This window comes from Vigna radiata, chromosome 8 (assembly GCF_000741045.1).
Source record: "Vigna radiata var. radiata cultivar VC1973A chromosome 8, Vradiata_ver6, whole genome shotgun sequence".
In the NCBI taxonomy this organism is placed as follows: Eukaryota; Viridiplantae; Streptophyta; class Magnoliopsida; order Fabales; family Fabaceae; genus Vigna; species Vigna radiata.
This window is the reverse complement of record NC_028358.1, coordinates 28,869,793-28,893,878: the sequence shown is the minus strand read 5'-3', so window position 1 is coordinate 28,893,878 and position 24,086 is coordinate 28,869,793. Positions and strand designations below refer to the sequence as shown.

Here is a 24,086-nt window from a genome sequence, read left to right as displayed (position 1 = left end):
AATCTGTGGTTTATAGTTTCACTGCAGATCAGCTAAAAGTTTCAGAAATTGAAAAGCAAGAATGAAAAGATGTAGGAAATTAGAATGAAGATCAACTAAAAGTTTCATGAAGAGTTGGGCTTTTATAATGTCATTGTTTGCTTTTTGTAATGATACAATGTTAATTCAATTGCAGTCTTCTTATGAAACTATCAGTTTGAATCACCTCATACTAACTTAATAATTATGATGATGATCCAACTTTATTGTAATCGTATATATATACACACACACGAACGATGGTGTGACAGTGTGGGATATGTTAGTGGTTAAAAGACTAAAGTATATCTCTCTTATCATCATCTATATTGTTAAAGATGTAAATCTAAATATTTGACATTTGGTTTTAACTGTCATTTGACAGTTAGTGTAAGTGTATAAATACATTATTCTTCTGATAAATGAAATTACTCGTTTCATAATTCTGTGTCTATCAACTCTTTACTTACACTCTCTTTCGTGTGTTCTCTCTTCTTCTCTGACCTTACTTCACGCCCACGCTATTAGTGGTATCCAGAGCGTCAGGTTTTTGAACCTGGGAGGTTTCGTTTCAAAGCAAAGAATTTGTGCAGTAACGAAAGCTTCACTTTGTAAGGATGACGGGGTTGATTTAGAACAGTCTACCAATATTCGACGGAAAGAACTTCGAAGATTGGTGCGTGAAGATGGATGTTATCTTGGGCTTCCATGAGATCGATGAAATGGTCAAGGTTGGGTTTAAAGAACCTGCAAACAATGATACAGAAGAAACCAAGAAGGCGTATAAAGAGAATAAGAAATTGGACTGTAAGGCATGAATGATCTTGCATCAATGTATCTCGAAGGCGATATTCCAGAAGGTGTCAAAGGCAATAGCGGCCAAAGAAACGTGGGAGATCTTACAAGACGGGTATGGAAGTGCTGGAAATATAAAAGAGATTAAGCTTCAGTCACTGCGGCGGCAGTACGAGCTCCTAAACATGGGGGAACAAGAAACCATTGAAGGTTACATCGGCAGAATCCAAGTGATTCTCAATGCAATGCGTGCATGCGACAAAATAGTCAAAGACAAGAAGATAGTTCATAAGATCTTGCGAACGTTAACGCCCCAGTACGACCACATTGTCGTGGCAATTGTAGAAAGTAGAGTTTTGGAGAAAATGAAAGTCGAAGAGTTGCAAAACTCACTTGAAGCTCACAAACATCGACTGCTAGAAAGGAAAGTCGCAGAACAAGATGCAACACAGAGCACTAGCCAGGCATTGCAAGCAAAAATCCAGAAGGGTCGTGGAACTGGTAGAAGAAGAGGCAAACGAGGTGGTCGTGGAAGCCGAAATGGACGAAGATTCATTAATAGCACCGAACAAAACAAAGGCGAGAACAATAGCGATCACGGTAATCACAGAGGCAGAGGGAAACCCAGAGGAAGAGGAGGTAGGAAAAGTGTTGACAGAAGAAATGTGCAATGTTACATGTGTAGCAAATTTGGCCACTACTCCTCTGAGTGCTGGCATAACGAAAGGAACAAGAAAGAAGATAACAATGAAGATAATCTGGTAAAAGATGAACCAGAATCAGACTCAGATCATGTGATATTGATGACAGTCGCAACACATGAGAAAATTGGAAAATACCGGAAGTGGCATGCAAGGATTTCAAGCAGCAAACATGCAAGATATCAGACAAGTGTGAAGAGGAGATGAAATGCGTGAAATACATGTCAGTTGCTGAGAAAGAAATTCATGCAGAAGAAGAGATGTCATAGTACTTGGACACAGGTTGCTCCAACCACATGACAGGTAATCGAAGATGGCTTCTTGATCTTGACACAAGCGTCAAGAGTACAATCTAATTCGCTGACAATAGCACCATTCAAGCCCAAGGAGTAGGAAAAATTATAATCAAATGCAAAGATGGAAAATTTGTGTATATGCACAACGTTCTTTATGTGCCCATGATGAAGAGTAATCTTCTTAGTCTCGGCCAGTTACTTGAAAAAGGCTTTACCATAAAAATGTAGCAGAGATACATTGAGGTTTTTGACAAGATACAACGGTTGATATTCAAAGCACCCGCTTCAAGAAATCGAACATTTAGAGTGAATTTGAACGCAACAGAAATTCAATGCATGTCCACAACAAATGTTGAAGAAGAATGGCTATGGCACTATCGATTTGGGCATCTCAATTTCAGAAGTTTATGCCAACTGAGAGACAAAGATCTTGTAAAAGGCATCCCTACATTTGTTGCGCCGAACAAGGCGTGTGAAAGTTGCGCTGCTGGAAAACAGATTAGAAATGCCTTCAAGAGACACGCGCCCAAGCGAGCTGGACAGGTGTTGAACGTTGTGCATGCAGTTGTATGCGGTCTGTTTGACATGTGGTCCTTAGGAGGTAATAAATATTTCCTGTTTTTCGTAGACGAGTTTCCTAGAAAATTATGGGTATACTTGTTAAAAGATAAAAAGGAAACTTATAATTGTTTTGTTAAATTCTGCTGCATGGTTGAGAGATAATCGGGGCAAAAAATCAAGGTGTTCATAACCAACAGTGAAGGCGAGTTTAACTCAAGGGATATGGATACATTCTGCGCTGATAAAGGAATCATAGATGAAGTAACTCCACCTTACACCCCACAACACAAATGGGTTGGCTGAAAGAAGAAACCGGATGATACTGGATATGATCAGATGTATGATCAAAGGGAAAGAACTACCCAAATATCTGTGGGGAGAAGCTATCGCAACAACAGTCTATATACTGAATAGATGTCCTACCAAAGCTCTGCCGAATTGCACACTAGAGGAGATGTGGTCGGGTAGAAAACCTGATGTTAGACACTTGAAAGTGTTTGGATCACTCTGTCACAGGCACATACCAGCAGAGAGAAGAAAGAAACTTGATGACAGGAGTGAAACTCTTGTTCTTGTAGGATATCACACGACTGGCGCATACAAAATGTTTGATCCTGTTAAACAGCAAATTGTGATTGGTAGAGACGTTATTGTTGACGAGTCAGCTATTTACAAATGGAATGAATGCAAAAAAGTCTCAATCAAAGAGCCTGATAATGTGATGACAATATGGATGGAGGAGAATAAATCTGAAGTAAACAGGACAGTTGCTACCAATGGAGATAGCAACACAAGACATTCGCAAAGAACACGCTTCCCTTCTACAAGACTCGCAAACCATGAGTTGTTTGCCGATAGCGATGTTATTGACACAGGTGATGTTGTACATTATGCTCTTTTTTGCAGGTATTGAGTTATTCACTTGGGAACAAGCAATCAAGGTAAAGGAATGGAGAGAAGCCATGGTAGAGGAACTATCTACAATTGAGAAAAACAGTACATGGGAACTGGTAGAGCTACCTCAAAACAAGAAGGCTATACAAGTGAAATGGGTCTTTAAGACCAAGTACAAGCCAGACGGTAATATTGCCAAACTTAAAGTTGGGTTGCTCGCGAAAGGCTTCCTGCAAAAACCGGGAATTGACTTCACAGATGTGTATGCCCCTGTTGCAAGGCTCGAGACAATGAGGCTTGTCATAGCAATTGCTAACTTTAAAGGCTGGAGTATCCAACAAATGGATGTCAAATCCACTTTTATTAATGGCCCACTCGAAGAAGAGGTATTCGTGAATCAACCACTTGGTTTTGTTAAGAGTGGACAAGAATCAAAAGTGTATAGACTAAACAAGGCCTTGTATGGCCTTCACCAAGCACCACGAGCCTGGAACAGGTATATCGATGCAATGCTTCTTAGGTATGGCTTCCTTAAATGTACTGTTGAATATGGAATATATGTAAAGTTTCTTGAACAGGTAGATACTCTATTGGTCTGTCTATATGTTGATGACCTACTGGTCACTAGGAGCTCCATACAAGAAATCGAGAGTTTCAAGTCAAAACTGAAGGAAGAATTGGAAATGATAGATCTTGGCCACTTAGGATACTTTCTAGGCTTGGAGTTTGTACAGACTAAAGACGGAGTACATATGAACAAAAGGAAATACATCCTTGAGACATTGGAAAGATTCAATCTGAAGAATTGCAACAGCACGTCTGTTCCAGTCATGGCCAATATAAAGCTTACACTGCAGCACGATGAAACTAAGGTTGACACAACCTTATTCAAACAGATTGTTGGGACCCTTCGTTACATTTGCAACAGCGGGCCAAACATAAGTTTTGGAGTAGGACTCGTCAGTCGTTTCATGCATGACCCTAGACAATCACACATGACAGCAGCAAAACATATACTACGATATTTGAAAGGTACTATAGACTATGGTCTTTACTTTCCCAGGAAAATCGATGGAACAACCAGAGTGTTGGAGGCATGGTGTGACGCAGATTGGAGCGGTGATCAAGTTGATCGAAAAAGCACTTTCGGATACTTGTTCAAGCTGTTGGGAGCCTCCATTTCGTGGTGTTCGAAGAAGCAAAGCATTGTGGCACTCTCATCGTGTGAAGCGGAGTACATCTCGACAGTAGAAGCAGCTTGTCAGGGTGCTTGGATCGAAACGATTCTACAGGAACTAAGGATTCAGTACAGCAAGCCAATTCGTCTGATGGGTGACAACAAATCAGCCATTAACCTATCCAAGAATCCCATATCCCATGAAAGGAGTAAACACATAGAAACGAAATATCACTATCTCAAGGACCGTGTTAGCATAGGAAAACTAGAGCTGGTGTATTGCAAATCAGATGAGCAAAAGGCAGACATTTTTACCAAGGCTCTACAACAACATAGATTTGAACAACTCAGAGCTTCACTTGAAATTAGATCATTAAGTAGCTTAGATTTAAGGGGAAGTGCTAAAGATGTAAATCTAAATATTGGACATTTGGTTTTAACTATCATTTGACAGTTAGTGTAAGTGTATAAATACATTATTCTTCTGGCAAATAAAATTACTCGTTTCGTAACTCTGTGCCTATCAACTCTTTACTTACGCTCTCTTTCGTGTGTTCTCTCTTCCTCTCTGACTTCACTTCACGCCCCTGCTATCATATATATATATATATATATATATATATATATATATATATATATATATATATATATATATATATATATATATATATATATATATTTATTGTGAATCAAGAAAAAAAAGGGTTTAAGATTGTATAATTTGAAAATCAAATAAATGTGTTTTGAGTTATACAATTTAGAAATATTTTTTTTTACAGAAAAAAAGCTTTTGAATTGTACAATTTTTTTCAAAAAAAACTTCTGAATAACACGATTTAAAAGTCAAACAATAACTTTTGAATTGTACGGTCTAGAAAATTCTTTTAATTACATAATATAAAACTTCTTTTTATACAAAATAATGTCTTTCAAAATGTAAATACTGAATTTTTTTCTCTTAAAAATAATAATTTTTAAATTCTGCAATTCATAAGTCAAAAAGAGATATAAGTTTCACAGTTTTAAAGTAAAAACAATATAATAGTCATGTTTTACAATCAGAGAAAGAATTTTTGGATTTTATGAATGTGCAGAAGAAAAATATGGGATATATCGGGTTGGATGATCTCAAACAAATATGTAAAGGCCCAAATTCAATTGGAGTTGGGCCTGGGGCCCAAGACGAGCCGTGGCCTTTCATATATACTAATGGATACCCTCATCGACATGTCTTTTCCCGCACTCTGTCGACGATCGTCTACGCCTGGGTTTCCCCTTGGTGAGTTTTCTCCTTCCTCTGTTATCAATATTATTGTAGATCTTCAAACCCTACTTCTGCACGCACCACAACTTTTGCTTATTCTTCTTTCTAACGGTAATAATTTCCCCATTCAGTGTTATTTGTTTCCACAAAATTCTTGCCCACTCTGTTGACCATTTTTTACTTACAAATAAATTTTGGGGGAAAAGTCGGCAATTGGGTTCAGATTAAAATTATAGTTGTTAAACGTTGACACATTGCATCGGATTGAACTATCGATGTTCATCATGATCGCATCTGGTGAAAGACTGGTTTTGCTAATTTTTTTTATTATTTTGTTGGGAAGTAATTTGTCGGTTTTATGCTAGCTTTTCTATTTATGTTTTGGGTTGTGTGGGTTTCGTGTCATAGGATTTGATGTGATGCGTGAATTGATTTCACTTGAAGGTTAGTTAATCAGACGAAGCTATACTGGTGGATATGAATAAGTGTATTAGGTTTAAATAATGGTTACGTTTTTTGGTCCATAGACTCGAACCACCAGTGTTTGAAGAATTTCTCTCCGACTAGTTCTGCTCGGCCGGGAACTAAGAAAAGTCTGGCTAAATATTCCGCCAAGGATCGACCTTGGATTCTAGTGATTGATGTATTCATTACGTTGCTATAACTTTCATGTTCTAATGGTCGATGTATTCATTTTGGAAGATTGTTTGTTTTAATTGAGAATGCAGCTGTCGGCATTTATCTTTGGTTGTCTACAGTTTGGTACATCTTGATAAACAGGATCGAAAATTTACGGATAATTCCTTAAAATTTTCACCCCAGTTTTATCTTGGGGACATATGAGGGGCAATGACTCCTGTGTTTCCCTCCTTTTGTCATTAAAGATATAGTTTCAACAAGAAGTCATTGAAATGTTTCGTTGTCACATCTGTTTTACATCTCTGGCTTTGTTTTATTAAATCATGCTGTCAGATCGGTAAAGTTTAACTGGCTTCTTTTGAACTGTCTCCAATTTAATTTAACATATTTAAATATTTACAAATCGATGTTTTGTAGTTTGTAGAATTGACAAGATTAAAGAAACACTCAAATGGCTGGTCCTAGGATTGCCCATGCTACCTTGAAAGGTCCAAGTGTGGTAAAGGAGATAATAATTGGAATAACACTCGGCTTGGCTGCTGGTAGTGTGTGGAAGATGCACCACTGGAATGAGCAGAGGAAAATCAGGACCTTCTACGATTTACTTGAAAAAGGTGAGATCGGTGTTGTTGTGGATGAACAGTAGAACTGTTCTTGCTTTGTTGCCTATGCTCTTCATATATATAGGCTTTTTTCCCCTGCTATATTCAATTGGCTCTTTAAATGTAAATGAGCCAACTTACTGATGAGATTGAAAAGAATAAGTTTCTTGCACTGATTGAGTACTGTGTCGGCTTGTAAAATTTCATACAGTTATGCTTTAATTTTATGATTGGATTATTCTCTTCCTGTTGCACAGCTGTAGATGCTTTTATTTTCTGTTTTATTTTTTCTGCATATTTTTGGTCACATGTTAAGAACTCAATCAATTCCTTTTTGGAAGTTGCTAGATGTAATATTTTATTATGTTAGTATATGCTATTTGGCTAGGTTTGTGCTTGTTGCAATTGCACTTGGGCTTGACTTAGAAAATTAGTGTAAGGGTAACGATCAGTGTTTTATTTCCTTTCATTTCCATCTTATCCCTGAATTTCAAAATCTAGTACCATCTGGATTGTGTAAATAGACATCAGTTCATCCAGGATATAAAATCCCTCCAAAACGTGGTATATTCCAATTCTAGAATAAAAACTGTAAATTTCTGTGTAATATTTGTCTTCAAGGAGTGAGTCTTAGTGAGTAAGGTTGTTGCCTTATACTTGCAGCTGTAAGACCGTATATGTACCCTCTCCAAATCACACTTGTTTAGAGCCTCATACATTAGGCTACCCTATTTAATATACTAGTCTCTCTACCTTGAAAAGAAAAATATTTTTACTTAATATATTAAGATAGAATTGGTTTTAGCTAATTCTATAGCTTCATGGTTTTATTGTTTTCGTAAAAATGGAAGTAATTGGCTGATTGCATTAGCTGTTACTAATTCGTTCAATGCAGCTATTCTAAGTAGCATATACCCTATTTAATTGTTTTCTGTCCATTTTTCTAAAAGAAGAGCTTATATATGACTAATAATTTTATTTGATAAGACTTTTCTTAAGTTGTTTTATTTATTCCCAGTTTAAAAAGAGTTTTTAATTGAAAAAAATCTATTCCCGTATAACCTTGATTTGCTCTGCACAACCAATGAGTAGAGCTAAGTGTGGTGGTGTGATAAAAAAGAGAAATGATACGTGTTAGATTTGTAGCATATAGGTCTTATTTGAGACCGATTATTTTCATTTACTAAGCCTATGGGTTTCTTTTTGGGTTGTAATTTTTAACGTGAGTTTTTATAATTATCTTGAATATCTGAACTGATTTTCTACAAAAGTTGTGATGAAGTATGTGGGATGAGTGTTCTCCTTTTCATTGTGATACCCGAGGATTTAATCTAAAATCGGAGATCCGTAGCGAGATTTATATTCACTTAGTGATTTTTTTTTTAATTGATGGGAAATTTTTAATATATTTTTTTCATATTTAAAATATAATTTTAAACTTGAGTATTAATATGAATGTGACTAGATATTGATATCGGTTTTATAGTGGATAATATGATAATTTTAAAGAAATAACAAGTCTTGTTAATAGAGATTTATAAAATTGATAATAGCAAATCAATCAAGGCGATTGAAAAGGCACGGTACAACCACTAAAGAGAGATTAGAATATATTAAATTACAATAATATTACTGATATATTTGATGTATTATATATAATAAAAATTCGAATTAGAATTAGTTTGGTGTATAATAAATATTTCTTATTAAAAAGAATAATGCTTTTTTAGAATTTTTTTTTATCAGGAAAAAATGTAATAAAATTAAAGTAATCCTTTTACCGGCATTATAAGTTGTACACTTTTTATATGCATAAGCAAATACTATCTAGTAACTTTGATACAAGTCTAAAAAAATGTTTTTCAAAACAATCTATTTACAAATTATTTCACATCCACCTACAAGAATTTTGTTATAATGGGACTTAAAGAATGCTTATAGAGAATTGTTGTGTTGAGAAAGATTATAAGATATTAACATCCTTCTGGTGTTTCAAGAGTTTATGCTAAGCTTCTAGTCTTGTAGGTGTGAATGGTTCGTTAAAACATCTATATGTATTCTCAGTCCCTACAAAAAATAAAAGATAATAACACCCTTGACTCTAGTATGGGATGACATGCGATGCGACATAGTTCTTCCATCTTCTACATAGCAACCCCTCCCCAAACAATTTGTACACATATTTGTATGTCCAGAAACATTCCTTAATCGTTTCATGAACTTTAAACAAAGGATTGGACATTGCTATCAATCACTGTATAAAACTTAGCATTATTTATTATTTGTTTCACCCATAGCTACACATTCAATTATGTCATACAAAAAATTTCTTGCAGGAATATTCTTCCTTATTTAAAAAAATCTCATTCCTGTATTTTCCATATTTCCCAAATAATTTGCTAGTCACATGTTTTTCCAGATTCATTTTGTTTTTCATTTATTTGCATGAGATAAAAGTGTTTGAAGTTGAGTCAGTGATGCACAGAGTTTATTTTGTTTACCAGACAACGTGAGTTGTTTTAATTTAAAACTCTCTTCATTTTCTATACACAATGTTGTTACAAATTGTACTCCCCTACAGACTAAGTTAACCTTTATTGGCAACTTTCCAACATTACCCTTCACCCTATAATGTGGGCCTTTATGATAACCTTCATACTCCAAAGGAATTAAATAAAGTTGGGTCTTCTCCGCATACAATACGTAGAACGCTCCACCATCAGGATTAGTTATGTGTTATACTGGATTCACTTACGATGTGTTCACTTGGGGGTATTTTACAGTTTACGTATAATAGTGAACGATAAAAAGAAGAGAAACTCATGTTCGCTTGAAAAGAATTGCACGAAAGGAATGCGATTGAATTATGGGATGTGCTGGTTTTTCGTCACCCGCTTAGCAGAGACGATTTGGAGGGATCGTAATATAAAGTTGCATGTGTCCTTCTATAATTTCATAGTTCCACGTTCATGGATGTTTAATATAATATATTAACTCGTAACCATGCATTCGAAGCTCGAAGTTGGTTATTGTGCACTCATGAAGAAGATAAGGTGGATGGGTGGAGGAGATGAAGAAGAGGACTGTGCGAAGCGGAGAAGACAAAGAACTCTGAAGCGTATTCAGCTCGAAGATGACGTATCCAGTTACAAGCATTTGAAGAAAACCATGTGAAACCGTATTCGGTTACCCTCCTGCATATTCGGTTCTCCATAAGTGTATTTGGGTAGGAGAGACTGTATTCGGTTACGAGTTGCTGTGTTGGAGACGTTGCAACGTGGATCCGGTTCCACAGGGCGTATTCGTCACCCCGGACTTTGCCGCCTTGCTCCTCATAAACTCTTCTACCGCCTCTACCACCAGTCGCGGCAGGTCGACCGCCTCAGCGATCTCAGCCCTCAACGACGTCGATTCCTTTCGCTTCAAAACAACGAACCGTAGCAGCGTCGCAGCGTCCATCTTCCGCGAGAGGGATTTGAGTGTCGTAGAGAGGTCGGGTTCCGTAAGAGGAGGGGTGTGAAGCTCGGTTAGAGCGGCCTCCTTCTGGTCACTGATGCGGGCAGCTGTAGTGGACTCTGTAACAAGCAGAAATGAGGAGGAGGGTCACATTGCAAAAATAAAGAGCAAAATGCAGAGAGAACAGAGTCAAGAAGAAAATTGAAGATGCGAGAAAATTGTTAACATGCAAGGACAGGTGTCACCACATCAAGGAGTTGACTGGTAGAAAAGGAGAAACGTGTGAGGCACCCAAATGCACGTTTGAGAGGGTATCTGTGGAAAGGGAATTAGTTATATAACAGAGAGTGGGTAAGAGAGAGGGAGGCAATGAATTGGGAAATTATTCTTCTCTCTCTGGGAATTTTCGTTTCATTGTTGTGATACTGTATTGGTGAATTTTTCCTTTCCATTTTTGTTTTGCTGAAGCTTCTTGTAATTAGATTGATTCCCTATGATCTCATTTGAACTCATAGGAAGTGCAATCTGAGCCAGACCTTGTTTTCGTAATAAATCATCCTTATTACGTTGACAGTTTATTTCCCTGTTATTTTCCACTGTTACATTTGGTGCTTTCATCACCTCCACCGCGACTACGAATACACCTTCACCGGAGCTTTCGCATATTCTCGAAATCTTGGAGAAACGCGATCGTGACCACGCTCGTGAGATGACAAAGTTGAGAAATTAATTAGCAGATTTTAAAGCTAATATTCAAGGGGGGGGGGGGGACTCACAGGGTTTTACACATCCCTTGCAAGTGAGGAACGTGAAGCTGGACTTTTCGAAATTCGACGGATCTGAGGTCCTTTAATGGATTTTCCGTGCAGAGCAGTTCTTCGAGTATTATAATACTCCTGATGAGCAACGCATTGTGATTGCAGTAGTCCACTTTGAGAAGAATGTAGTACCGTGGTATCAAATGATGCGGAGAACCAGTCCAATTATTTCCTGGAATACGTTGGTCAGGTCACTCGAACTTGAGTTTGGTCCTTCTCCGTTTGATTCACCGAGGGCCACACTTTTTAAACTCACACAAACAGGCTCTGTAAATGATTATTATGTTGAATTTACTAGCCTTGCTAATAGAATTTATGGCGTCAGCGCAGAAGCTCTATTGGACCGTTTTGTAAGTGGTCTTAAACCTGACATAAAACGTAAGGTCATTGCTCAAACCCCTAGTTCTATTTTAAAGGCCATTGCATTAGCCCGCTTATTTGAAGAAAAATATAGTGTCAAAACCAAACCTCAGTACGTGAGTTACCATAGACAGTATCGTACTACCAATTCCCAGCAATCATTCACTAACCCTGTGCAACAGCCCATTTTGGTTACACCAAACACCAAACCTACCACTCCATCTTTTAAGAATAACCCCATAAAGAAGATGTCCCCTACTGAAATGCAATCCCGAAGAGAGCGAGGCTTATGTTTCACTTGTGATGAAAAGTTCTCTGCCACGCATAGGTGCCCAAATCGACAATACTTAATTATGCAGCTAGAAGAGGAGGAGAAGGACGCATAGGAACTTGAGGAAGTTGTGGTTAACTTGGAAGACGAATTGGCACATCATTTATCCTTTAATGCACTAAAAGGATCCGCGGGTACTGGTACAATGCGGTTTACTGGAACCATTGCCGGAAAGGATGTTCAGATACTACTCGACAGTGGTAGTAGTGATAATTTCTTGCAACCTAATCTAGCCAAATTTCTTAAGTTACTAGTGGAACCTGCTTCAGGTCTTCAAGTGTTAGTTGGTAATGGAAATTCCTTATCGACTGAGGGCAAGATTTCAGAGCTCCAAGTACAGGTGCAGGGCCAGATTCTCAGCTTACCTGTCTATTTACTCTCAGTTTCTGGTGCTGATTTGGTTTTGGGGGCAGCATGGCTAGCTACTTTAGGGCAACACATTGCTTATTATAGATCATTGACCATTAAGTTTTACAAAGATAAGAAGTTGGTGACGTTAGTTGGTGAAAAATAACAACCTATTAGGGTAGCACAATTCCATCAATTGAAGAGATTGAGCCACACGCAGAGTATTGCTGAAATATTCACTCTGCAACTATGTTCCAATTTTACGACCCAAGACCAGTGGACCACCAATCTGCTACATACTTATAAAGGAATTTTTGCCAAACTCGTGGGATTGCCTCCTCCACGATCTCAAGATCATAAAATTCCCTTGCTCCAGGGTAGAGCTACAGTGAAAGTCCGACCCTATAAATATCCCCACAGTCAAAAACAGTAAATAGAAATCATGGTGAAAGAGATGTTGGATGAAGGGATAATTGTTCCAAGTTCGAGTCCTTTTTCTTCTCCAATAATTTTGGTAAAAAAAAAAGATGGGACATGGAGATTTTGCATGGATTATAGAGCTTTGAATTGCATCACAGTGAAGGACAGTTTTCCAATTCCTACGGTAGAAGAGTTTTTGGATGAATTATTTGGCGCTCAGTATTTTTCGAAGTTGGATTTGAGGGCTGGATATCATCAAATCTTGGTGAATGAAGAAGACAGATACAAAACAGCCTTTAGAACTCATCAAGGCCATTATGAGTGGTTAGTGATGCCATTCGGGTTAACAAACGCTCCGGCAACATTTCAAACTTTAATGAATGACATATTCCAAGGGCTATTGAGGAAGTCAATTTTGGTGTTCTTTGATGATATCCTAGTTTATAGTGCATCATGGTCAACCCATTTACATCAGCAGGTGTTGCAAATTCTTGAGGATCATGAGTTGTATGCCAAAATGTCTAAATGTTCATTTGGGCTGGAACAAATTGATTATTTGGGACATATTGTTTCTAGTCGAGGAGGAGTGCAAATGGAAGATACTAAGATTCAAGCTGTGTTGCAATGGCCGGTGCCAAAAACTATTAAACAACTCTGCGGGTTCTTAGGTCTTACAGGCTATTATAGAAGGTTTATTAAAGGATATGCAACAATTGTCAATCCTTTAACAAATTTATTAAAGAAGGACAACTTTAAATGGTCAAATGACGCATCTACTGCATTTCTGGCATTGAAAAACGCCATTACCACTGCACCAGTGCTTTCCTTACCAGACTTTTCTAAGCCATTTATGCTTGAGACCGACGCATCGGGGTCAGGAATTGGTGCAGTCTTGAGCCAGGACAAGCACCCTATTGCTTTCTTTTCAAAGAAATTATCTACCAGATTAGCCAAGCAATCAGCTTATACACGTGAATTTTATGCTATAACAGAAGTCATTGCTAAGTTTAGGCATTATCTGTTGGGGCACAAGTTCATAATTCGCACTGATCAAAAGAGTTTGAAAGCCCTCGTGGACCAATCATTGCAGACCCTGGAGCAGCAGGCATGGTTGCACAAATTTTTGGGCTATAATTTCACAATTGAATATAAACTCGGGAAGGAAAATTTAGCTGCTGATGCACTTTCAAGGTCATTCTTCATAGCTTGTTCTTAGTCCATAGTGATCTAATTCCAAAGATAAAAGTTGCCCTACCTTTAAATCCAAAGTTGCAGCCCATTATTACTGATTGTGCTCAAGGGAAACTAATCCATTCTCATTATTCTTGGCTGGATGGCATATTATATTGGAAAGACCGAATTGTAGTTCCAAGTGAGCAAGCAATCAAAGACCACATTCTCGGTGAATACCATTCCTTCCCTCTAGGCGGTCACTCTGGGATTGCGAGGACGATGGCAAGTGTTTCTGCTCAGTTCTTTTGGAAGAATATGCATAAGGACATCACGATTTTTATACAGCAGTGCAGGGTTTGTCAACAAGCAAAAACCTCATCAACTTTACCTGCGGGATTGCTGCAACCATCATCTATTCCTCATCAAATTTGGGAAGACATCACCATGGACTTCATAGTTGGGTTACCACCATCTGAGGGATTTACGGTAATTTTTGTCATTGTTGATCGATTATCCAAGTATGCTCATTTTGCACAACTCAAGTCTGATTTCAATAGCAAAAAGGTGGCAGAAGTGTTTCTCTCCACAATGGTAAAATTGCATGGATTTCCAAGTTCAATTGTGTCAGATAGGGACAAGATCTTCACTAGTTCTTTTTGGAAACATCTACTTAAACTAAGTGGAACAACATTGAACCTTAGCATTGCTTATCACCCTCAATCGGATGGGCAATCTGAGGTGGTTAACAAATGCTTAGAAATGTACTTGAGATGCTTTACTTATGAAACTCCTAAAGCTTGGCTTAAATTTCTACCTTGGGCTGAATATTGGTATAACACCTCATATCATCACAGTACTCAAATGACACCTTTCAGGATAGTTTATGCAGAGATCCACCTACACTTCTCAAGTACCAATACTCATCAATAGATCCCCCTTCAATCCAAGACATGTTGCAACAAAGAGATGCTGTTTTGGCTCAATTAAAGTTGAATTTGCTCAAGGCTCAGGAGAGGATGAAGAAATATGCAGATCAAAAGAGAGTTGATAAAGTATTTGAGGTTGGTGATTCGCAAATATTTTGAAAAACTATCAAAGAAAGCTCTGATACCAATTGTTGGTATCGGAGGGGGTATTTTTCGAAGAGTATAACGCAGCGGAATTAAAACAAAGAGAGCAGAAAGCGTGTTCGGTCACAGTTTAAATGAAATTTGCCCTTTTTTAGCAAACGTAATTTTCTTTCAGAAAATTAATCAAACAGTTGATATGCGTTAAATAAAATGAGTGTAGGGAATAGAAAAATCACACGAGTATTTTTATACTAGTTCGATTCAACAGAATCTACGTTCAGTCGTTAATCACTGTAAAGAGTGATTAACAGTTCCACTAAAAACAGTTTCACAGATTTACAATAAGTGAACAAAATATAAAAGAACCTTCCTTCGACTAGCGAACCGGAAGAAGACCACTCTACCAACTTGAAGAGAACCGGTCCGGCAATCGACCAACGATTCGCGAGCTTCTCCTTTCACAAGACCAGGCAGAGCACCTTGCTTCCTTTGACGAGCGAACCGGAATAAGACCACTCTACCAACTTGAAGAGAACCGCTCCGGCAATCGACCAACGATTCGCGAGCTTCTCCTTTCACAAGACCAGGTAGAGCACCTTGCTAACTTGAAGAGAGTCTGCTCCGACTATCGACACACGATACGCGAGCCTCTCCTTTCACAAGACCAAGCAAGGGAACAATGAACAAAAGCTTTCTAAGAACGTTCCTCTGACACACAGTGTTCTGATAAGCTTTCTCAGTTCAAAAATGTTGCTTCTGAAGATTTCAAAAACCCAATATATAGCCAAGTACACTGAATGGAAAAGGTCAGCTCCCAACTGCCATGAATAATCAATTATTGTAAGTAATAATCGATTATTCAAGTCTGTTACAGAGTTTTCAAAAAGTGATAATCGATTATATGAAGTGATAATCGATTATTCACGTATGACTTGTGATAATCGATTATTGCTTCATGATAATCGATTATTCTAGTACAAAAACATGTGATAATCGATTATAGCTTGACCATAATCGATTATACCAGTAAAAATTACAAGGTTTAATATTTTCCTACTACATTCAAAATCTACAAGTTGCTTTTTTAAATATTTTCCTACCGCATCCAAAATCTACAAGTTGCAGCATCATCAAAACACATCTTCAGGTTTTACCAATACTCCTTATTGGTAACAAAATCTTCTCAAATCCACTTAATCACCCTCTCTCAAATCATCTCTTCAATCACCACAAGTGAACACAACCTTAAGTTTCCCTAAGATCCATATTTAGATTCTAGTACCTCTTTCTTCAAACTTTGGTTATATATACCTATTCTTCATTTCCATTTTGCAAAAGGACTTTATTGAAGTTTTCAATTTTCTAATTCCCAATCCTTCTTTATTCTTAGTTTTTGCAATTTAGTCCAAGTTATCTTTCTATCATCAGTTCTCCATCTCCAAAGAAAGTTTTCTTTGTACTTTTATAAGCTCATTATATACTTTTTGACACTAAAAAAAATAGAGATAATTAATACATAGGAATGATAGAAATGTCAAAATTTATAAGGCATATACTAATTGTCAAGGATAACAATCTACTTTTTCAACTACTTAACATGCACTTTTCACAATATGCTAATTTTAATTAATTAATTAATTAATATTATTATTATTATTATTATTATTATTATTATTATGTAGCTTTAACATAAACAATTATAATTATATAAATATATAATTTACCATTTAAATGGAAAAAAAATTATAAAAGTATTAACAAAAATATTCAATAAAAGCTATAAGAATTTGACGGTTCTCTATATATTCAAAACTTAGATATAATAAGGTTTAAACCCTTAAATCGTCCCTATTTTTGGGACTGATTCCCAATTTCATCCCTCAATTATTAAAACTCCCAATTTGGTCATCATAAGAGTCAATTTGAATGAAATTGACCCTTTCCGTTAAATAAAGTTAACAGCGTCAAATATTTTGCCAGTACAGTAAATGAGGTGTTATGTTATGCACAGGTGTCATGCAACGTGTCATTGATCTGATGAAACATGGCATTTTACAAAAATTATAAATTAAATTACTTTTTGGACAGTTTAAAATGAACTCAAATATGAGATTCATATTGCCTTTTTCATTAAGTTCAGAGGATCTGGGTTTTCGATAGGGGAAAGGGCGAAACCTGAAGAAGCAAAAATTGTGAGCGGATTGGTCTGTGTTCGTCGTTGATGAAGATTGGGAAGCTTCTGAAATTTCGAAAATGTCCATGGGTCATTCTTGTTCGTCATCCACTTGCAATGAGTGTGGAAGAAAGCATTTGCGCTCTATCAGCTCTCGTGGAGATGGAAGCTGGAACAGAAATGATGGTTCGATCACATGCCATTGTGGAGAAAGCTGTGTGTTGAGGACTGCAAAAACTGTTAAGAATCGAGGCAAAAAGTTTTGGGGTTGCCCTAGGTATAAGGTTGGAAGTGAAAATGGTGGATGCAACTACTTCAGATGGTGCACTGATTGGGGAATTGAAGAAACTGTTAGCTGTGANGTGTTGGAAGCAAATGTTGAAATTGAAAGGGATAAGAAGATAGCTTCTGTGCAGAGAGCTTTGATGGGTGTTCAAAATTGGTTGAAAATTTTGGTTGGGGTTGTATTTGTAATGAACATCGTTATCATTGCAATGTTGATGGGTAGGGCTTGATTAGTTAGTTGTGTCTTGGTTTTAGTTGTGTTTTGGTTGTAGTTGATAAGATGTATTAAGTTTGCCTTGTATCAGCCATGTATCAGTTTGTAGTATGCTTAATGAAATGATATTTTGGAAAACCATAACATGATTTGGACCTGGATCAGTTTGTATTAACTTTGCCCTTTATCAGTTTGCCTTGACTTAAAGCAATTTTTATTTCATGAGTGGGACCTGTATATGATACCCTGATTTGGAAACAATTACTATAAATAAAGGGTCCATCACTTGGACCAGAATAAACAATTTCATTCCCCATTCTTGGGACCTGAATAAACATTTGTATATTAAAGCACTGATAAAATAAAGCACATGTATGTAACCAAAAAGTATTGATCCAAATTTCATTCCCCATTGCACATGTCTGTAACCATTAACCAAAAAGNGCTTATCCATTGCACATGTTTGTAACCATTACATACTAAAATATAAAGTTCTAAACATCACTCTATTACAAACCGATCCATTCAACCAAAAATCTACTGATCCATTAGTCTATTACAAACTGAAACATAAAGTGATAAGCATTAATCTAGACCAACTAAAACAAATAATATTCTTTAGTTCTGAACTGGTTGTGAGCTATCTGGTTGATCCTCAGCCAATGAAGTGGGTTGTTGTCCATGTTCCTGTGCTTGGTTTTTCTGGGGACAGTTTTTCTTGTTGTGACCAGGTTCCCTACANACGCCACATCTCTTGAGTAATCCTNCTTTTGACATTCTGGTGTTACTTTTCTGCAACTCCCATTGCTCTAACCTCCTCTTCTTCTTTGGACGTCCAGGCATCTGTCTTTTTGATGGAGGCATCACATCTGGCCATTCGGTTACCTCCCAGAGATTGTTTCCATTAATGGGAAAAATAACAGAGGAATAAATTTCCTCATAGGCTGACTTTGTAAAGCATGCAGGTATGTGTTGTTGTGGGTCTATGTTGAGTAACTTCATTGCAGCCAATGCATGTGCATAAGGTATTCCCGAGATGCTCCATTTCCTACATGAGCATGAATATTGATCTATATCCACCACAAAGTTGTCTCCAGTTTGGGACACATGGCGGACTTCAAACAGTCTATGTGCAGACCAGCTGTGAATTTAAGGAACCATTAGTTATAATACAGCTTCTACCACAAGGTACAAAGAAATACAATTAATTCGTATATACCTGGGAACCCAATGNTTNGTTTGTAGTGANTCTTTTTGTAGTCTACTNAGTATCTTAGGGCAAATTGACGACTTAAATGAGGCTGCCCTTGTCCTATTAGTCGCCNACCTCTTCATCATGTATAGTCTGATTTCCTCCAACATTGTGATGATAGGTTTTGTCCTTGTATTGACCAGAACACTATTGAATGCTTCTGACATATTATTGACCAAGGTATCACATGTAGCTGTGCTTGTGAACCTTGATCTAGACCAAAACCTACAATAAACATGCATGAAATATTAATTACTAAATATAAAAACCTGTTACATAATGTACATGAAATACACAAGTTAAAAGGGAATAATGAAAACAATTTACCTTGGAGGAAGGATCATGAGGTGTCGAAAAGCATCTTCATTCACCTCTTTGATGCTTCTCATGATATTCTCCCATTGTTGTGGGTGAGTAGCCAAAGCTGCCCTCCACATGAGCTTTTTCAGATTCTTTCCAGGAAATTTCTTCCTGAAGTTGGCATATAAATGCCTTACANAAAATCTTTGTGCAACTCCAGGAAAAACATCTTGAACTGCTTGTCTTAGACCCTGTCAATCAGTGAGAAAAGAGTTAGATGATGTATTCCATTTATATAACAGAATTGACAAAGACAGAAACTGTATTGGAAGGTACCTTCTGTTGATCTGACATGATTGTCATACCAGAACACACATCTGGACCACCTAAGTCTTCAATCAACAGCTCCAAAAACCATGTCCAAGTGTCCTTGTTCTCAACTTCTACTATTGCATATGCTAGTGGCAACATTTGGTCGTTAGCATCTCGACCCACAGCAGTTAGTAGCTCACCATGGTGTCTACCTTTCAAAAAGGCTCCATCAAGGCCAATAATTGGCCTGCATNAGACAAAGCTATCTTTACATGCCTTTAAGCATGCATAAAACCTCCTGAAGATTGGTTTGCCATTAACTGGATCAACTTGCACCTTTATTGTGGACCCAGGATTTCTTGCTAATAACTCATGTGCATAATCATAAATTCTCCTATATTGCTCAATGAAGGACCCTTCCACTTCATCTGATGCATGGCCTTTGGCCCTGTAAGCCATGTTCTTGGATATTGCTATGTTCCATTTCCTACTAAATTTATCTCTAATTTCAACGCCCTTTACACTAGGATTATCTCTTATTGTTTTTTGCAATTTTCTACTAAGCCATTTTGCATTGAATAGTCGCAACTTGTGTTCCCTACTGCATGTATGGCTGTCATTAATAGTTCTTAGTTGCCATGACTTCACTGCATCCATGAAACCAAAGTATGCCACCCACGGACATTGGCCATTTGATCCCAAACATTTAACCCTTACTCTTTTTCTATCATTTTTAACAATTTTTAAATTTTTTCCATTCTCTACTCCATAAGATTTGATAGCATCAAGAATGTCATTTTTATCCCCAAAATATGTACCCACATCCCACTTGTAATCAGCCATTACTTTTGGCATATTAAAGGTAGAATAATTACCATACCCCTCTTCCTCTTCACTTTCTTCATCACTTATCAAAGGAGAAGTCAAGTCCTCTGATTCCCATTCATCATTAAACCAACTCGAATCATCAATCTCATCTTCTTCACTATCTGACTCAGATTCATGTAATAAGGGTTCAACCTCAACCTCCACTTCAGTCTCATTCTCGGGTAAATCACACTGCACATTTATGTCTACTAGCCCATCATTACCATCACGGACTTCTACTTCTATATTGTCCAAGTCTTCTACATCTAAGTCTTCTACTTCTATATTGTCCAAGTCTTCTACATCTAAGTCTTCTACTTCTATTCTATAAGCCTTCCCATGTAACCTATCACCCTCTTCCTGCACTTCCTCAACCACAACTTCATCAACTTCCACTTCAGATGCTTCCTCAACCACAACTTCCTCAACCACAACTTCCTCATCCACAGCCTCCTTAACCACAGCCTCCTCATCCACAACTTCCTCAAGCACAACTTCCTCACCATCCCCTTCCTCAACCTCAGGTTCCTTTCCCTGCACTTCTAAGTCTTCTGTCCTCTCAGCATCACCTCCCTCAACCTCAGTTTCTATCATCTCAGCTTCCTCAACTACAACTTCTGCACCTTCACCAAACTCATTACCTTTAGGATCACCTCCCTCAACCTTAGCTTCATCAACGTTGTATTCAATCATTTGAATCACTTCAGCTTCAAACACATTGTGCACAACATATAAATGAACTTGTCCATTTAAGTTAGCTAAATTGACCATGTGCATGGCACCTACGTCATCAGACAATGGTTCTAGCCTATCATCCAAAACAGGACCACACCCAACAGAAAACCACAATTCCTTAAAACCATCGTACCCTAAACTTTTTACTGCACTCACTACAATAAAATATGACCACACGTCAGGATCAAAAACCATGGTATCAGTTTGTCCTTGATACTTGAGGCACCCCTCATTGATGAACTTACCGCCATGGTGAATAACCACCTCCATATCGCCCATCACTCACAACAATATTCTACACCTACAAATAACCCTAAAACGACAAAACACACCGCTTATAAAACTGATAATGANACAACAAAAGAAATGTAACTATNGGGGACATGGGGGACCACAACGCATTATGAAAANAGCATATCTTCAGACAACCCCAACCCCACAAGGTACAAAGCATCCCCACATAACAAGATAGACATCACAATATTAAAATCGTACTAACCTTCCACCGATATTAAAATCGTCCCCTCGAAGAGCTCGAACCACTTGACGCAAACTTGTATCTAACTTNGCGATTGCCTTCGAAACNCCAATTACAAACCTTCAATGCCCTAATACACTCTGTATCCTCTCTCGCGATTGATGAACGATGCACTCTCCTCTGCCAATTTCGCTCCAAAGTGATCCAAAGTGAAATCCCCAATTTCGCTCCAAAGTGAAATACCTAAATCCCTAATCTGATTTACAGTATATTTTAATTTTTAATTTTTTAAAAAATCCATGTTTCATTTCATCAGATCAATGACACGTTGCATGACACCTGTGCATAACATAACACCTCATTTACTGTACTGGCAAAATATTTGACGCTATTAACTTTATTTAACGGAAAGGGTCAATTTCATTCAAATTGACTCTTATGAGGACCAAATTGGGAGTTTTAATAATTGAGGGATGAAATTGGGAATCAGTCCCAAAAATAGGGACGATTTAAGGGTTTAAACCATATAATAATAAAGTATGTGGGGGTGGCGTGTAGAAGAAGGTAGATGTGCCCTTTTTTTTCACACCGACAAGTACGCATCTAATTTATACATCTCAGTTGAGTTATTATTTTATTTTCCATAGAGTTGAAGAAATAAACTTAACTTTTAATTTAAATAGTTATATATTCAAAGAGTGTATTTTTGTTTTTCCAAAGTCAAAGTAACTTGCGAGTTATTTGTTTCTTTCTCAGAAGACAATCTGCAACATACAGAATTTACTAAATTCGGTTAATTAACACTCAATACATATTTTAAAAAAAATAAAAAGTTAAAAAATATATGATGTAATAAAAAGAAAAAATCAAGATACACGTGTATCATTGTTTTTTAGATAATAATGGTGGATAACAATGCTGTAAAGGAATAAAAAGGAGTTACATTTGGAAGAAACACGCAATAGATTAGATATATAGATAGGCAACGTTTTGTAAGTATTTAGTTTGTCATGTTTTACGGAACTATCACAACATCTGGTTGGCTATAATGTGAGAGCGTCAATGATATTTTCGCGTCCAAACACAAAGGCTTTGGGGAGCACCAAAAATATCAAGATTTTAATAGCAGTAGTCCAACATTCTAGAACCGAAGGAAACGCATCTAATTAAGGTTGGAAAGAACAACAATGTCTGTGCATGTGTTGTCTTGAGAAAATGAAAATATCTGTTGTGCTAAAAAACAAAGTGAAGACAACATGTGGTTGTGAGAAGATAAGTAATATGCGAACACATATTCAGCAGCGTTGGTTATATATACGTAACTAAATCGCTGCTATCCCCTCACAAAACCTCTTCATTGCAGAGTTAAGAGGAACAAAACAATGGCAACAATAGCAGGTGGCGTCACTCTTTCCAGCCCAAGGACAGTATTTGCTAATGCCAAGGGATCAGACTCTGCGCCAAAGGCCCAGGCAATTAGGTTCCCACTCTTCAGGCCCACACATAAGTGGCCCGCTTTGGTTGGGGTGGGGAAGGCCCGGCCCATTCATGCAACGCCGGAAAAGATAGCGGATAAGGTGGAGGAGAGCATAAAGAGCGCGGAGGAGACCTGCTCGGGAGGCGGGACTGACGCGGAATGCGCAGCGGCTTGGGATGAGGTGGAGGAGCTGAGCGCTGAGGCGAGCCACGCCAGAGCGAAGCAGAAGGAGTCTGACCCGCTGGAGAGCTTCTGCAAGGACAACCCTGAAACCGATGAGTGCCGCACTTATGATAATTAAGTTATCTTGTTTGAATGAATCCACTTGTATTAATTAATTCTTATTTATAAATTATACCAATAATTCAAACTCTGCCACTCTTCCCAGTGGTTGTATCCATATTTCTGTTGTGCTGATGCTTAGGTGTGCAACTTTTATATACTTGCAAATTTCAACGCTTCAATGTAAATGATGCAAATGCAAATGCCCACTTGTACACCAAAACGTTTTTAATAGACTTACCACATGAATAGCTGGAATTTTGAGTTTGTTTATATTATTAAAAATATTAAGGATTAGTGAGATGGAACATATAGAGTGCGTTTTGTAATAAAAAAAAATCGTGATTATCGTTTTTATTATTGGTTGTTCAACATGAATAAGTCATTAAGGATTGTCGTTATAATAACTTAACAGTGAAGGTCAATTTACAGTAAGTGATTGTAATTTTTATATTTTTTATAATTTTACTTTAAAAATTTATAAAATATATATTTTTTAGATATTTATATGTATCTACTTATATATGCAGTCTTAAAATACTGATATGTATTTTTTAAATGGATATGCGACAAGTAATAAAATAGGTAACGAATATTATTTTTTGTTGTAGTTATTAGTCTTATCCGTACTTGACCTAATCCATTCATAACCACATTCACAAGTTGCAGTGAGAAAGAGAATTTGGGTGAGGTGCTATTTGGATGAAGGAGCGACAATAAGATTATCTTGTAAGAAAAAGTCTACATCTGAAATACTTGACTCTGCTATTTCATCATTAACAATTTCA

General features: G+C 37.2%; 5 protein-coding genes across 5 annotated transcripts; 4 read left to right on the top strand and 1 right to left on the bottom strand.

Moving 5' to 3' along the window:
- The first annotated feature begins 836 nt into the window (after window positions 1-836).
- Window positions 837-1,721, top strand: LOC106770470. The gene has a single exon (XM_014656279.1). It carries the CDS (start codon window positions 837-839, stop codon window positions 1,719-1,721), a length of 885 nt encoding a protein of 294 aa, XP_014511765.1.
- A 3,886-nt stretch (window positions 1,722-5,607) lies between these two features.
- LOC106771138 (cytochrome c oxidase subunit 5C-2) lies at window positions 5,608-7,194 on the top strand. The gene is made up of 2 exons (XM_014657058.2): window positions 5,608-5,721; window positions 6,763-7,194. Exon 2 carries the CDS (start codon window positions 6,797-6,799, stop codon window positions 6,989-6,991), a length of 195 nt encoding a protein of 64 aa, XP_014512544.1. The 5' UTR covers window positions 5,608-5,721; window positions 6,763-6,796; the 3' UTR covers window positions 6,992-7,194.
- Window positions 7,195-17,176: 9,982 nt separating this feature from the next.
- Window positions 17,177-17,611, top strand: LOC106770469. Its single transcript, XM_014656278.1, has one exon. It carries the CDS (start codon window positions 17,177-17,179, stop codon window positions 17,609-17,611), a length of 435 nt encoding a protein of 144 aa, XP_014511764.1.
- Window positions 17,612-18,213: 602 nt separating this feature from the next.
- Window positions 18,214-21,423, bottom strand: LOC111242285. The gene is made up of 5 exons (XM_022784804.1): window positions 20,632-21,423; window positions 19,448-20,592; window positions 19,175-19,398; window positions 18,815-19,072; window positions 18,214-18,736 (listed from the first exon to the last, which is right to left on the bottom strand). The coding sequence occupies exons 1-5, from the start codon at window positions 21,338-21,340 to the stop codon at window positions 18,214-18,216; spliced, it is 2,859 nt and encodes a 952-aa protein (XP_022640525.1). The 5' UTR covers window positions 21,341-21,423.
- A 1,271-nt stretch (window positions 21,424-22,694) lies between these two features.
- On the top strand, window positions 22,695-23,556 carry LOC106771263 (calvin cycle protein CP12-2, chloroplastic). The gene has a single exon (XM_014657214.2). The coding sequence runs from the start codon at window positions 22,922-22,924 to the stop codon at window positions 23,315-23,317; it is 396 nt and encodes a 131-aa protein (XP_014512700.1). The 5' UTR covers window positions 22,695-22,921; the 3' UTR covers window positions 23,318-23,556.
- Window positions 23,557-24,086: the final 530 nt, after the last annotated feature.